At 44.0% G+C, this 12,982-nt stretch overlaps 1 protein-coding gene across 1 annotated transcript in view; it reads left to right on the top strand.

Moving 5' to 3' along the window:
• The first annotated feature begins 610 nt into the window (after positions 1 to 610).
• Positions 611 to 12,982, top strand: part of znf385d (zinc finger protein 385D) — a 71,646-nt gene continuing 59,274 nt past the window's right edge. Inside the window, exon 1 of the mRNA XM_042107398.1 lies at positions 611 to 682. Coding sequence (XP_041963332.1) covers positions 616 to 682 — 67 coding nt within the window. The 5' untranslated portion in view covers positions 611 to 615. The remainder of the gene's footprint in view (positions 683 to 12,982) is intronic.

The following is a 12,982-nucleotide window of genomic DNA, read 5'->3' as shown; positions in this document are numbered from 1 at the left end:
TTTGTCTGCTCTTTTCCATTTGACATCTTTCCCAAACACATGACAATTTCATAGAACAGCCTGTACTGTGGACAATTATCTTACACTATAATTGTATGGAGCAGAGATTGTCATTGTTAGCCTATTAATGGCATCATAACCCCCACCCCAGAAGGGCGAGCCAGTGTTTACAGCAATCAAAGGATATCCGCTTTTGATGAACTTATCTGATCTGACATTTCCACCAGTTGGGGAGCCATGAACACTGGCCATAAAGGGGACCTGAGCTAGAGTAACGATTGCACAATGTGGATAAAATTGTGTTTGCTTATTACACTAATTCACCCGAGGTAACCCTGTGTTGACCCCTCAGCGTGACCCTAGAGACTATTCTTGGAGCAAATAGGTTTCGTAAAGAGGTGACGATAAGAGGGACTGTTCTGAATTTCTGGTAATGGTAGGCTATACTATTAGAGTACCTGTTGACCTGATAAGCTCTCCATATGGAGGGCTTGAAGTTGATTTAGCAAAGGATTGGCGTAATTGGGGTACAATTTTGCTACTGATAGATACCACTAATGTTCTGCAGCCAGCCAGCTGCTGCAGTGAGTCCAGCTGACCAAAGGAGGATTTGACATGGCATGCAGGCATGGGTCCAGTGGTCCTCTGCTCTTCAGCTGGCAAACTACAGAAGAAAACAAAGGTAAGGTAACGACGTAACAACCTCCCAGAAGTAGGCTACGTGTGTACAGTATGTGTGAATTGAAATCATACTGTTTCTTTTTTGTCTTGTTTAACTTAAAGAATTAGGCTATATTTTTGACATGATGTCAACCAAAAATGCACACTCTTGGTGCTGTGTCTGGTACACTGGTAACCACTATGATACCTGACAACTGATAGCTGTTGTTGAATCTCACTCTGGACATATTTTCTTTCCAAACAGTATTTTCCAGAATTGATCGAATCAAGCAGCTGTAAAGAACAGTGCAGACAAAAATATTCCTGAAATGCAGAGTAAGATGGAGAGTATTACAAAGCGCCATTAAACATGTTAGAAATGTGTGGTTGCACGCAAAACTTGCCTAACATTGTGAGACCTTGATCTAATACATCAGAGTGTTACACCTTGTGTAAGCATGACAACATTCATAAAAGTACATTTTTCACTGAAGTATGCACGCTAGGGCTGGGCGATATATCGGTATTACGACTATGACCGATATATTTTTGAAAACGATATGTAGTTGAGACAATATCGCAATACCTGTATTATGTCAAATAATGGGCCATTTTATCAAAGCCACTTGCTCTTCTGTGTTCAGACCATTCAGATAGCCGCAGCTCTGCTCAACTGCGCCCCTGCGTGTGCACGTTCTCCCTCGCAGCACGACAAACTTTCAAACATGACGGACACTGAGTCAGATTTTGTTTACCTTGATCAGAGGTTGGTGCTGATGCCTATTCCGTCGGCACATCAACGGCTAGACCGAGAATTCTCGTTGTGAAATCAAAATTCCACTGGAACTCCAAGCGGTTTTGTACACGCAGATTTAAGTTACAACACTGTTTACAGCTCTTCGACTCACGGTAAAATGTAATTTTTGGTACATAGCCTAGCTATTTAAATACACTGCTGAATGCTTGCGTTTAGCGATATACAGTAGCAGATCTAAAGTCCTCAGGGAGACAACCTACACGCTGATTTTATTAAGAGGATATGCACGCGGGGACTCGCGAGCAGTTAGGGGCATCATTTTTTATGATTCCTGAAACCAGGCGCGCCTGCAGGTGTACGTCCGTACGCACTGTGCGTACCATCACGCAACAACGAGAGAAAATTTACCTTGTGTGTGTGTATATTCACACCATATTGGCCTACCATACCTTTCCAACTATGCACAGTATCCCATTAGTTGCATGCCATCAGGCTATTTACAGTTTTCTATTAAGTAAAGTTAGTGAGCAATTATCAAAATTAACGCGCACACATGTTTGAGCAGGAGAGAATACGCACGCAGGCACGCATAGGCTAGTTGTTTTCTTTTACTCGGCTTTCTATATGGTTATCAGCACACAACGTTGAGCTAATTCAACTCAATCATGGATATCACAAGTTTAAACAACGAAAACAGAAAGGATGGAGGCAGCAAAGCTAGAGGAGCTATTCAAGATGGGCAAGAACAAGGTTGGCTAAGCAATTGGTGTGCTTGTCAGAACAACTGCATTACAGCTGTTTAAAGCCAGACGTTACAGTACGCTATAACACAACTAAAGGTAGCTTTAGCCTGTATAGGGATGTATAAAGTTGCCCAAATGAATAGGTAATTGTAGACGTTGTTGCATTATTGCATGTGGATGTTGTTATGCTATGTATGCACGAACATAAAGGAAAATAGGCCTACTGTCCACGCGTGAACGTTTTTTTTTTTCTTCCGGGGGGGGTGATGGGTGTGCGTACTATAGCATTAATTCCTGCAGGCGCCCCTGCCTGAAACCCCATTCAATCGTGCATAGGGATTTTTCTTACGAACCGGAACATGCAAAAATGAACGCATACAAAACGACGGTAGCGTCTATCACACTCTTGATGAGTGACTCAGTTACGTTGTTTAAGTAGCCTAATTGTTTAAAACTATTTTTGTTGTTGATAGCAACATGTCTAGGCCATCATAGGCTACATTTGCTTGTCATCTAGGCCCTATCAAACCCTTACGGGTAAAAAAACTGTGTGACAAAACTGCAGGTTTTTTAATATTTTTGTGCCCAAAATATTGCATTGTGCAGTACAATGTAGGCCTGCGTTGTCAGTCAGGGTCAACTTTTGGGCTTTTGTTATGAGTAACATTGTTTGAGTAACTGTAGCCTATGCCTATTGTAGGCCTATGTTATTGTTTACACTTTTTTGCACAGCTGTGTTAGAGCAGTCTGAAATCATTATAATTAAAGCTGGTTGAGTGAATATGAAACACTTAACTCTTTCTGTTTAAAATATCGATATATATCGTATATCGCCAATCAGCTCCAAAATATATTGGGATCTCAGTTTTGGTCCATATCGGCCAGTCCTACTCCTTGTGCAGTTAAATATTTACAAACAGGTATGTGCTGTGTAGCCTACTTTTTCTTATTTGCACAGCTCTATCTGTATGCCAATTGGTTTATTATATTGGCTTTTAACGGTAGCCTATGTTTTGTGTTACCTTTATTGTAAAGCTGTAGGCCTGTGTTGCCAATCAGGGTCGACCGAATATTGTTATTTGCACAGCCCTCAGAGCAACTGTATGCCTATTGGTATACGTTATTGTTTACACCTTTTTGCACAGCTCTGTTAGAGCAGTCTGAAATGAATATAATTAAAACCGGCTGTGTTGTCATAATTGTTGTGTTGAGTGAATATATGAAGCACTTCGCTCTTTCTGTTTGAAATATCAATATCGTATCGATATCGTATATCGCCAATCAGCCCCAAAATATCGAGATATCAGTTTTGGTCCATATCGCCCAGCCCTAATGCACGCCCTCAAATAAACTAAAGATCAGATCAGTTTGGGTGCAGTACCGGTCATCTCTAGCAGATGGCAGTAGTAGCACAGCTGGAGTGGCCAATATAAGTGGGGGTCTAGGGTGATTCTCTTTTGTCATGGAAAGGTATGGCCCAGGGCAAAAGTGGAGTTTGGTTGATTGTCATGATTTCTGATTTAGCCCTAAAGCCTCATATTTCTCCATGGATTCACCCAATGCAGACTGGCAGCTTGACAAGCCATATGAGAACATGTAATCATTGCAGTTAAATCATCACTGTGCAACAATTTGCCTTTTTGTGTGTATGTTTTGTGGTCGTTTTGGTATCACCTTCAAATGGATTTTGATGCCATACTCATGTGAAGGACATATACAGTAAACACACGTGTCACTAGTCATCCTCATAGCTTTTATTTAAAATGTGTGTGTGTAAACTAACGGGTTATGTGTCATCTAGCAAATAAGTACCATAGAAACAACCACAATAATTCAGCTATGTTTATTTATGGCCAAATCCTTTTGTTCTCCTGAGAGTTCATAGTCTCGCCCTTGGTGGCACCAACACCAAATACCTTTCTTCAGTTCATAAAAAATATAGGTCCTAATGGCATGTCAGTTACAGGACCTTGGATTTGATTCAGTAAACGGATGTCATCCAACAAGCTGCACGCGTCTGCTGGACCACTGTGTGGGCGTTGTTTGTTTTCTCTGCACCCTTTTTCATTTGTGTTGGCGGTTATCCACGGGTCCCCATTCTCTTGTTCTCACACATTGCTAACGTTGGATGTGCCATCTGTCGCTGTCACACAAAGCTGGAATGTGTACGTTTTGAACGTTTTTTTTTCCCTCACAGAGGACAATGCACAGGTCTCTGTGTTCACTGATGGATTGACTCACTGAATTCTGCGGAAGTGATCTTTCATTTATCTGCCTTTTGCTTTAGGATAGAAGTCAGTGTTTTTTTCTCTGTGTGCCTTGGTATGGCAATACAAGGCACATGTGTATTCCTACCATTAATATCATACTCAGATATCAGAAAATATATTTTCATGTATCATTGCACACACATTGCCACAGTTATGAGCTTCACATGAGAACAGGAATGAAAAGGTAGCACACTATGATTAGATACCGTCTCATGTCACCGTCTGCCCTGTCTGTGTGTGTGTGTGTTTTTGTGTCTGAGTGTGTGTGTCGGGTGTGTGTGTGTTGGTGTGTATGGTTTTCAGGGGGAACAGTTCAGTAAAAGTAAGCTATCAGCAGATCTGTAGTCAAGTGAAAAATGGATGTGAAGAAATTCCATTTCCTTCAAAGTGCCAACATTTATTCTAGAGTTCGGTACAACCCCAGTGCCAGTAATGTCTCAGAGCTGCGAATTGCTGAGGGGAACATTTCAGATCGTCACTGGAGTAGCTCCACAGTACTGGAGGATTTTTTTAACTGCCTAAGTCCACTAAAAAGAGCATGTGTAGCATTTACACATTTGATCATGATTGATTAAATGTTTGTGCTTTCATCATGTTGTCAATATAAGTGTAGGCATACAAATGCTAATTTTAATTTTCAACAGCTGAGCAAAGATTGTATTTTGTCAATCTATTGTCAGGGAGTTGAACAGGTTTCTACACTTCAGCTACAGTATGTGATCGACTACAGGGCTGCATATTCACTTCTGAGCTTGTGCAAAATTATAGTATGTCATTGACTACAGGACTGCATATTCACTTCAGAGCTTATGCAAGATTACAGTATATCATCGACTACAGGGCTGCATATTCTCTTCAGAGCTTATGCAAAATTAGTTGCAGAAGTCCTCAGATGTCTAGATTGCTTTAACAACATCACTGTAGTTGAAAAAGGTCTTTGATATTCACACTCTGCCAGGGTGGCAAGGGGATTCAAAGTGAAAGGGAAAAGGGAACTCTGGGAGTATTTCAGTAAGTAGAGAGCTTCCCTCAACCCATTTTAGAAACATTTTACCAGGGAAAAGATCAGTAATGGATCAGGGTAGGCAGGTGAAAAACCCAGTGTTAAAGACTCGGTGCATCGCTTAACTAGCCATTGTACGTCAGCGTGTGTCTGTGAACGTACTCGGCAGAGGTACTTCACATAGGTTTAATTAGCCAAATAGCTCAGGATATTATCATAATGCCCCATGTTTTTTAAGTAGAGCAGTTGTCTCTGGAGGCCCCTTCGTTCTAATCACCGGTGGTACCAGCGCGTCTAATTACCTCACTTGATTGCCGTGGCGAATATGTAAAGAGTGGCAGAAGACACACAGAGATGCACCCACCCACACACACACACACACACACACACACACACACACACACACTGTGACAGCGTCGTCAAGGAAAAGGGCAACCGTGTCTTTGGGTAAGGCGGGCCGCTGCTGGTGAAATGAGGTGGGCGAGATAAGCGAGCCTTCCATTACCTGAAGAGCAGCGTGGCAGCTGCAGGAGAGCGGAGGGAAGGGCGGACACATCGGACATCTTCAAAGAGAGGAGGACAGGAGACGTCTCGTGGTCACGGCGACGGAGGGCCCCACTGCTGTGCCTGCTGCGCCGTTGGCGGTGACTCGAGGTGTCCGAGGCTAATTTTGTGATAAGCATTGGGGGGCGGTGGAGGTGTGACTGGCATGTGGAGCAACAGAGAGATAGACGCCTTAGAGAAAGCCTCAGTCAGTGCAGATGTGTAGACTTGTGGATACAGGGCGTTCCCTGTTTGCAATGAATGCAATGAATTTGCTGTTGTTGTTGTTGAGCATCACTGTTATTTGAATGATTTGATTTGTGACACCCCACTTCTCACTGGTATAACCAATGGCTGCACAGAGATAGGGGACGAATGGTTTATTCCCATGCGGTGTATTGGTGTCTCTTTCTGTTAGATACGCTTAAAGACACAAACACATACACTCGCTTACTCACTCACTCACATACACAAACAGTTGAGGACGCAGAGAGTCTCTCATTTGTAAAGCATTTCCTTCTTATGATATCACTTCCAACAAATACAGTGCCTCTCACTGTGGTACCATGCACTTTTCTACATTTAGTGGCAAGGCTATGGTTTGTTTTTTAATGTGTGTGTGGATGGTAGTTGCCAGGGGAGATAAAGTGGATGATAACTTGAGCAACAGTGCTCTTTACTCAGAACGAAATTGCACCAGGAGCTCTCGGGAATTTAAAACACGCATTTATCAGTTCGAGACAGAGCCTTTACGGTGTAAATAATTAATGCACGGTGCCATCCTTGGGGGGGGGGGGATACACTCTCTCCAGGCATCAGCAGCACGCCGGTGGAAGTCAGATGGTCTCCTTCCATTACATGCGGTCTGGTATCTGATTAACATATGATTACAGTCGGAGAAGTGCACTGCCCGGTCCTCCAGCATCTGAAGTGGCTTCTATCTGTCTCATAGACGGCTCACAAGAGTAGCTTATTAAAAACACTATTTGCAGTTTGCGGGAAGGGAAATTAATCAGAGTTAGTGCCTGCGGGTCAAACAGTTTATGAGCATTGCAATCGATGAGGACTGTGCTTTACATGTGTACATGCAGGGGCTGTTTTTCAACGTCAAAGGTCAGGATTCATCAAAGCCACAGTGCACATAGTGTAAATGTACTGTGTTTTCATTGGAGAGGTTCTGCTATAATTTAAAGGTGAAGTCATGAACATTATTCTCATCTGACATAATAACTGTGATTAGAGACATATATAATAGTAGTCCTGAGAATGACCTGTACACACAGTCCTAGTCCCTTATATCACACACCAGGTGAGCAGAGAGGACTATATGAAGTGCAAAATGCTGTTTTGGCTGATATTGGTTGTCATAGTGAACACAGCTGGCGTGTGTCCAAGAAATCTGGTATGTGCTCAAGTAACTTGGCAAACAGAGTTTCAGAACCGACACAAGCGATCACAAATTATGTCTATTCCACTAGTAGGAAATATGAAAGACTGTAAAAAAAAGACTTTACCTAAAGGAAATTTTGTTTTATCATGTTTTGCTGTCTATTATCAGCTCTGACTGTGACAGCTGTACATTTTTATTCCTGCCTGGAAAGCCGACTCTGCCAGTACTAACGTCTGGTGATGACAGCAAACAAATGAATGACTCCTCATTTCACTTTATTCTGTTCACACACAGTTGCTCACTCATTTTGGGAGATACGTCATACAGTACTAATCTCTTAAGTGAATGTGTGGTATCTGCTTCTCTCTTCCACAAAGCCTCTGATAGACCACAAAGGACATGTGATGTTACAACAGTGAGACAAATCATCGTTTACCCTTACATATCTCATTTTTTCTGACACATTCAGGCGGCATCCAGACAAGTCCAGACATTGAGCAGACTTCAGCTCCCGCTAACCATCCAAGAGGTCATAAAAACGAGCCATATGTACTGTAATTCCGACAGTCTCACAATCGGGTTTTGATATGTAATGGATTTAGCTCATGCTTCAGGTCTTTATCTGCGTCTGTGTCCTCTAGCAGTTCCAGCTGCACAGGTCTCAGCTGCTTCCTCTGCTTCTCTTTGACTAGATTGTTGGTTAAGTGTGGATTGAAAGAGGAATTAAGACATGCCAATGAGACTCCCCCTCAATCCCTGGAGAGTTTTAGGCTGTTTATCCAATGTTCACAGCTGTGGGGTCAGGTAATCCTCCCTCACACACACACAAACACACACACACACACACACACACACTCCCAATTCGTCTGGATTACCCGATGAGGAGTACTTTTTTTTCTGAAGAGGATGGGGGCGGTGGTGGCGGTGGTTTGTATGAAAAAGATGGAGATTAAGCCAGAAAGGAATGAGGTGTTACTGAGTCACCCCAGTGGATTTGGAGGGGCCAGGATGGCGAGCAATCCTCCGCTAGCGGAGCCAAAACAAATGTGTCGTGTCAATATGAGACCGGTGGTGCCGTGTGCGACGCAGTGTGGATACGAAGACGAGATAAGACTAAGTAGAAAAGGCATCTTGCTCCCCGATGACTTTGGATATCCGGCGGGCATGGAGGAGACGCGGCTGATACCTCCACCAGCTGAGTCACGGCTGACAACCAGACACACAACACCGGGCAGGATCAACGGCAGGACGAGAAAGGCATCGACACGCAGCCGTGTGCCGGTCTCTTAGTCATCTCCAAGCAGAAGGACGGGGTTTAATTTTGTCTAGGGGACTTCTGACCTCATAATCAAGATGGAGCTGGCTGACAGTAAGTCCCGACGACTGTCTCTCTGCCGAACCCATCTGTGGAGTAATCTCTGCTCAAAGCTGATGGAGTCCGCAGCAGATAGATGACCTCGGCATTGCCAAGGAGATACTTTGCCTCTCTCGCTTGCTATCTCTCTGTCTCTCTGCGTCAATCCATCTATCTTTCTCCATCAGGGCAATCAATTTTTAATGAGGTGGAGTGCTTTGTTATGCTACTTGATAAATAACCACACAAAAAATGCAAGCAAGGAAAAGCACAGTTGTTTGCTCTCTATAGTAGGCCTATAATAATACATTAATACATGCTCAGTTAGAATTTTGATTAATGTGACAAAACTGTGGTAACACTGTTGTACATATTAAACCATCATTATGAAAATGCACAGAACAAGGCCTTTCTACTTTCCACAGACTCTGTGTCACTGATAAAATATCTCAAACATGTCACAGGTGAGTGAACATCATCCAGACGCAAATGTGCTAAACATCTGGGGCTAATGAGCTAAAGCTAATGGAATGAAGGGTGTTCAGGGAGTAGCATTCAGCATGGGAGCTCAAGCCTACTCTCTTTATTACAGGGACATAATAACATCATTAGAAAAGCCTTACATTTTTCAGTTGGTTCAAATAATAAAAACTAGAGAACGCATATGTATATACATGTATGTGTGTGTGTGTTCTTGCTATGATCTATGTTTAATTTGATTTGAGTTCTTTTATAAATATGTTTTTTTAACCAAGGAAGAGTAACCACACACACTTGTCTCTTAGACTATTTATTCATAATGGACGTTTCAGCAATAGCCTTCGCCAGGGTTAAGTGAATAAGTGACATGCACTGAGATAAGTAGCCAAGGGCATTCTGGGTACCAGATGCAGCCAATTTCCTGGCCAGCACCTCTGTTTGGTTGTGCATTCCCTCACCACGAGTAAGTTCTTTAGCAAGATCTTTTTCACTTTCTGCATGTTGATTGTTGGACTTTTCCCTTTGAAGCCAGCTGAAGAGTGCCACATGTACAGGCTGCGTGGGTATGGAGAGCCCTGTCTTTGGCCGGGTGACTCCAGAGCTCAGCAGCAGCGACGGCTCAAGCTGGATCCCAGAAACCGCGCCTGACACGGCCTCTATCGGACAAGGCGAGTCGAGAGCACGCCATGGAAACGCTGGCACGGAGAGCCACGCGCACAGAACTGGCAGCTCTAATGACAGTTGTGCCGCTTGCTCTCTCTCTCTCTCTCCTATCACGACAGGACCACATTTGACCTCATTCTTTCCACTTACGCTCACTCACATAGTGCTTTAAAAGATCTCGTTCAACAAATCAAGTCAAATTAAACCATGGCATTGCTGCTTTTTTCCTCTTTTTCTTTCCTTGCGTGACTTTCAATTAAAGATTGATATTTGTCTGGTGAACACGCTCTACGTTCAGCCACAACGTGCTCTTTCTAATGCCTTCTAATGGCTAAAGTAATTTCAGGTTAAGTGCTTTGTTCAAGGACACAGCTGTACACCATTCACCTGGGACACAGCTAATGCAATGATGATCTCCGTGCCAAAGCTTAAACTACACAACAGACACTCCGACACACACCACCTATGGAAGCTGTCCACCATAAGCTCTCCTTTACTGAGGAGTGGATTCCTATTCCTGTTTCTCGCTAGACAGTAGAGGTAATCAGGTATTGATGGCCAGGCCGTAATAATGAATGATGATGTGCTCGCTTGTAATGCTATCTGCTCCAGGATTCCATCCGGGTTTGTGGCCACACGGCCGGGGAGCAATTCATCAGGCCTCACCTGAATCGGGGCTGACTTGATCCAGTCAAACATTGATTCAATTTAGCCAAATCCTCTGTGGTATCGTCAATACCAATGAGCTGGTGATAACCTCAGAGTCGGCGAACTGATTTAAGGAAATGGACGTTTCATTGATTAATCAATTTATTTCTAACTGTCATGTCATCAGGGCTTTGCTGTAACCAACAGACACTGGTAAATAGCGCCTCTTGGTCACAGGAATGGCTGTTAACCTGTTTTTGTCTGGTTTGCATTTGCACTCGAGGGAGAGAGTAGTGCAGTCATGCCAGTTATGGGAGACATGCATGTGCCACTCGTGTCTGTGTGCTTGTGTGTGTGTATATCATGTTCCTGGGCATATCTGTTCATAAACATTATATATGTATGTGTGTTTTCACCATGTCTGGGTTTCAGTGTCTGCAGACGTGTGTGTGTGTGTGTCTGTTGTTGCATATATGGAGCTGAGGCATGCTTTTGGCCCCATAGGGGACAGGTGTGTAAGAGTGATGGCTCGTGTCTCTTGGCCTCCAGTAGAAACAGGCAGCGTGTGAGTGATGGTTTGTGCTGGGAGACAGGCCTGTGTTGGGAGCACTGGTGCGTGTAATGAACGCCCCCCACCCCACCCCACCCCCTTCAACTACTCCTCCGCCTCCCCTCTCCTCCCTCGTCTCCCTCCTCTCACCACTGCGTTCCCTTAGCCCAGGTACCGCCGCTCACCGGAACAGCACAGTATGTCCTCATAATGGGCAGTGCTTGCTGTTTGGAGGAAACTGTTCCATTTCTCGCATTCGGCACAGATCATCTGCCGAGGATCTTCCCACCTGAGATGTTTCTCTTACACACTCTAATTTAACACTTGCGAGATCCAGTTCTCCTTGAGGAAATCTCTGTAATTGTCTTTCTTTCTTCCTTCCATCCGTCCTTCCTTCCAATCTTTCTTTCTCTCCATTGTTCTGTTTATTCCTCAACTCTCTCTCTTTCTCTCTTCAGATGTGACCCTCTCCCTCTCTCTCTCTCTCTCTTCAGATGTGACCCTGTGACCAGTAACGTGGTGACCTTACCCTGACATTGCGAGTGCTGGCTAGTGTCAAACCCAGCAGTGGTTTGGTTTAAGCCGCCGCAGATGGCCTCCAAATGGATGGGCTTCGGCCGTGGCATTTCATGATTGATACGTTCCCCACCGCTAATGCACGCCCCACCATACAACCCACACATCCCTGTGTGTGTCAATACCTTACATAAGAGAAATGTACTCAAAAGAGCCAGGGAAAAAGAAAGAAAATCAGGACAATGGACATAGAAGAAAGAAACAAAACGTCGCTTAAGAATGCGTGGCGCAAGGTTTTCGTGGCAGGGAGAGCTGCCGCTCTGACAAGTTTGCGTGATGAATTGTGAGGAGGTTGTTATTACCCTACTGCGTGTGCGCGCGTTCCCTGCTCCCCTCCACCGCCTGCTTTGAATACAGCCCCGTCTCGGGCCAGAAGGTCCCACCATTCATCAGCCCCTGCTGCCTGCAACCCCAAAACCGCTGCATATGGGGAGGGCTGCTGAGCAGGAGAGCCGACATTGAGCTTTGGATCAAAGTGAAGTATTGCTTGTAAATATGATGCAGGATTATTGAGGATTAGGAAACAACAAAGCAAAAGCATCAAAGCAAAAAAAAAAAACATAAGTTGAACACATTTTCGTAGGTGATGGAACAGACTCTCTGCGTGTGATAGGTTACAAGTCAGGAAGAGCAACTGTGGTGCAAATGTGAGCACGTTATGTAAGTCGTACATAATTCAGAGCTTCACACACACATTTGGATTCGTCAGACCTCGTGCAGCAGTTTCCGGCTCATTACGAAAAATCTCAGGTGAGGCAGACTATCCAGGAATGTGCCAGATTTGAATCCAAACACAGTGTGTTTCTCTTGAGGGAATGAGCCACGAATGCAGGATAAGACAAACATCTGGAAAGTCTGCTGGTTTCCACAGTTACTACACTTTATCCTAAATGTCGCCATTATTGTCAATTAGTCCAACACGTGGCTTGCTCTAGATGAATAATGGCGTCTGGTTATGTAAGCTTTATGGAGACCAGATCGCCGTCAGAGTGCGATGATGTGGTTGGCTGGGACAAGTGTGCTTTTTTGTTTCGCTCCCATAGGCTGTGGTGTCGTCACAATGCAATGCTATCTTCTTACAGTGATAGGAATTGAGAACAGTGACATCCTCCTCTTTCTTGGAAATGTTTTGCTTGTCATTTTTGCAATTCTTTTTTTCCCCGGTGTGTATCGTATAACTGAGGAGGGGGATGACGTGGTTTCAACAAGGGAATTGCTGTCATCACAGACTATTCGTGCAAGGGTTGTTTATGCTGTGTTGTAATAGATGTATGGAAACAGAATGGAGTTGTGCAGCTTATGCAGCAAGTACTGTATGTTTTCATTTTCTGTTGTGAGAATTCAT

Source organism: Alosa sapidissima, chromosome 10 (assembly GCF_018492685.1).
Source record: "Alosa sapidissima isolate fAloSap1 chromosome 10, fAloSap1.pri, whole genome shotgun sequence".
Lineage (NCBI taxonomy): Eukaryota > Metazoa > Chordata > Actinopteri > Clupeiformes > Clupeidae > Alosa > Alosa sapidissima.
This window is presented reverse-complemented; position numbering and strand designations above follow the sequence as displayed.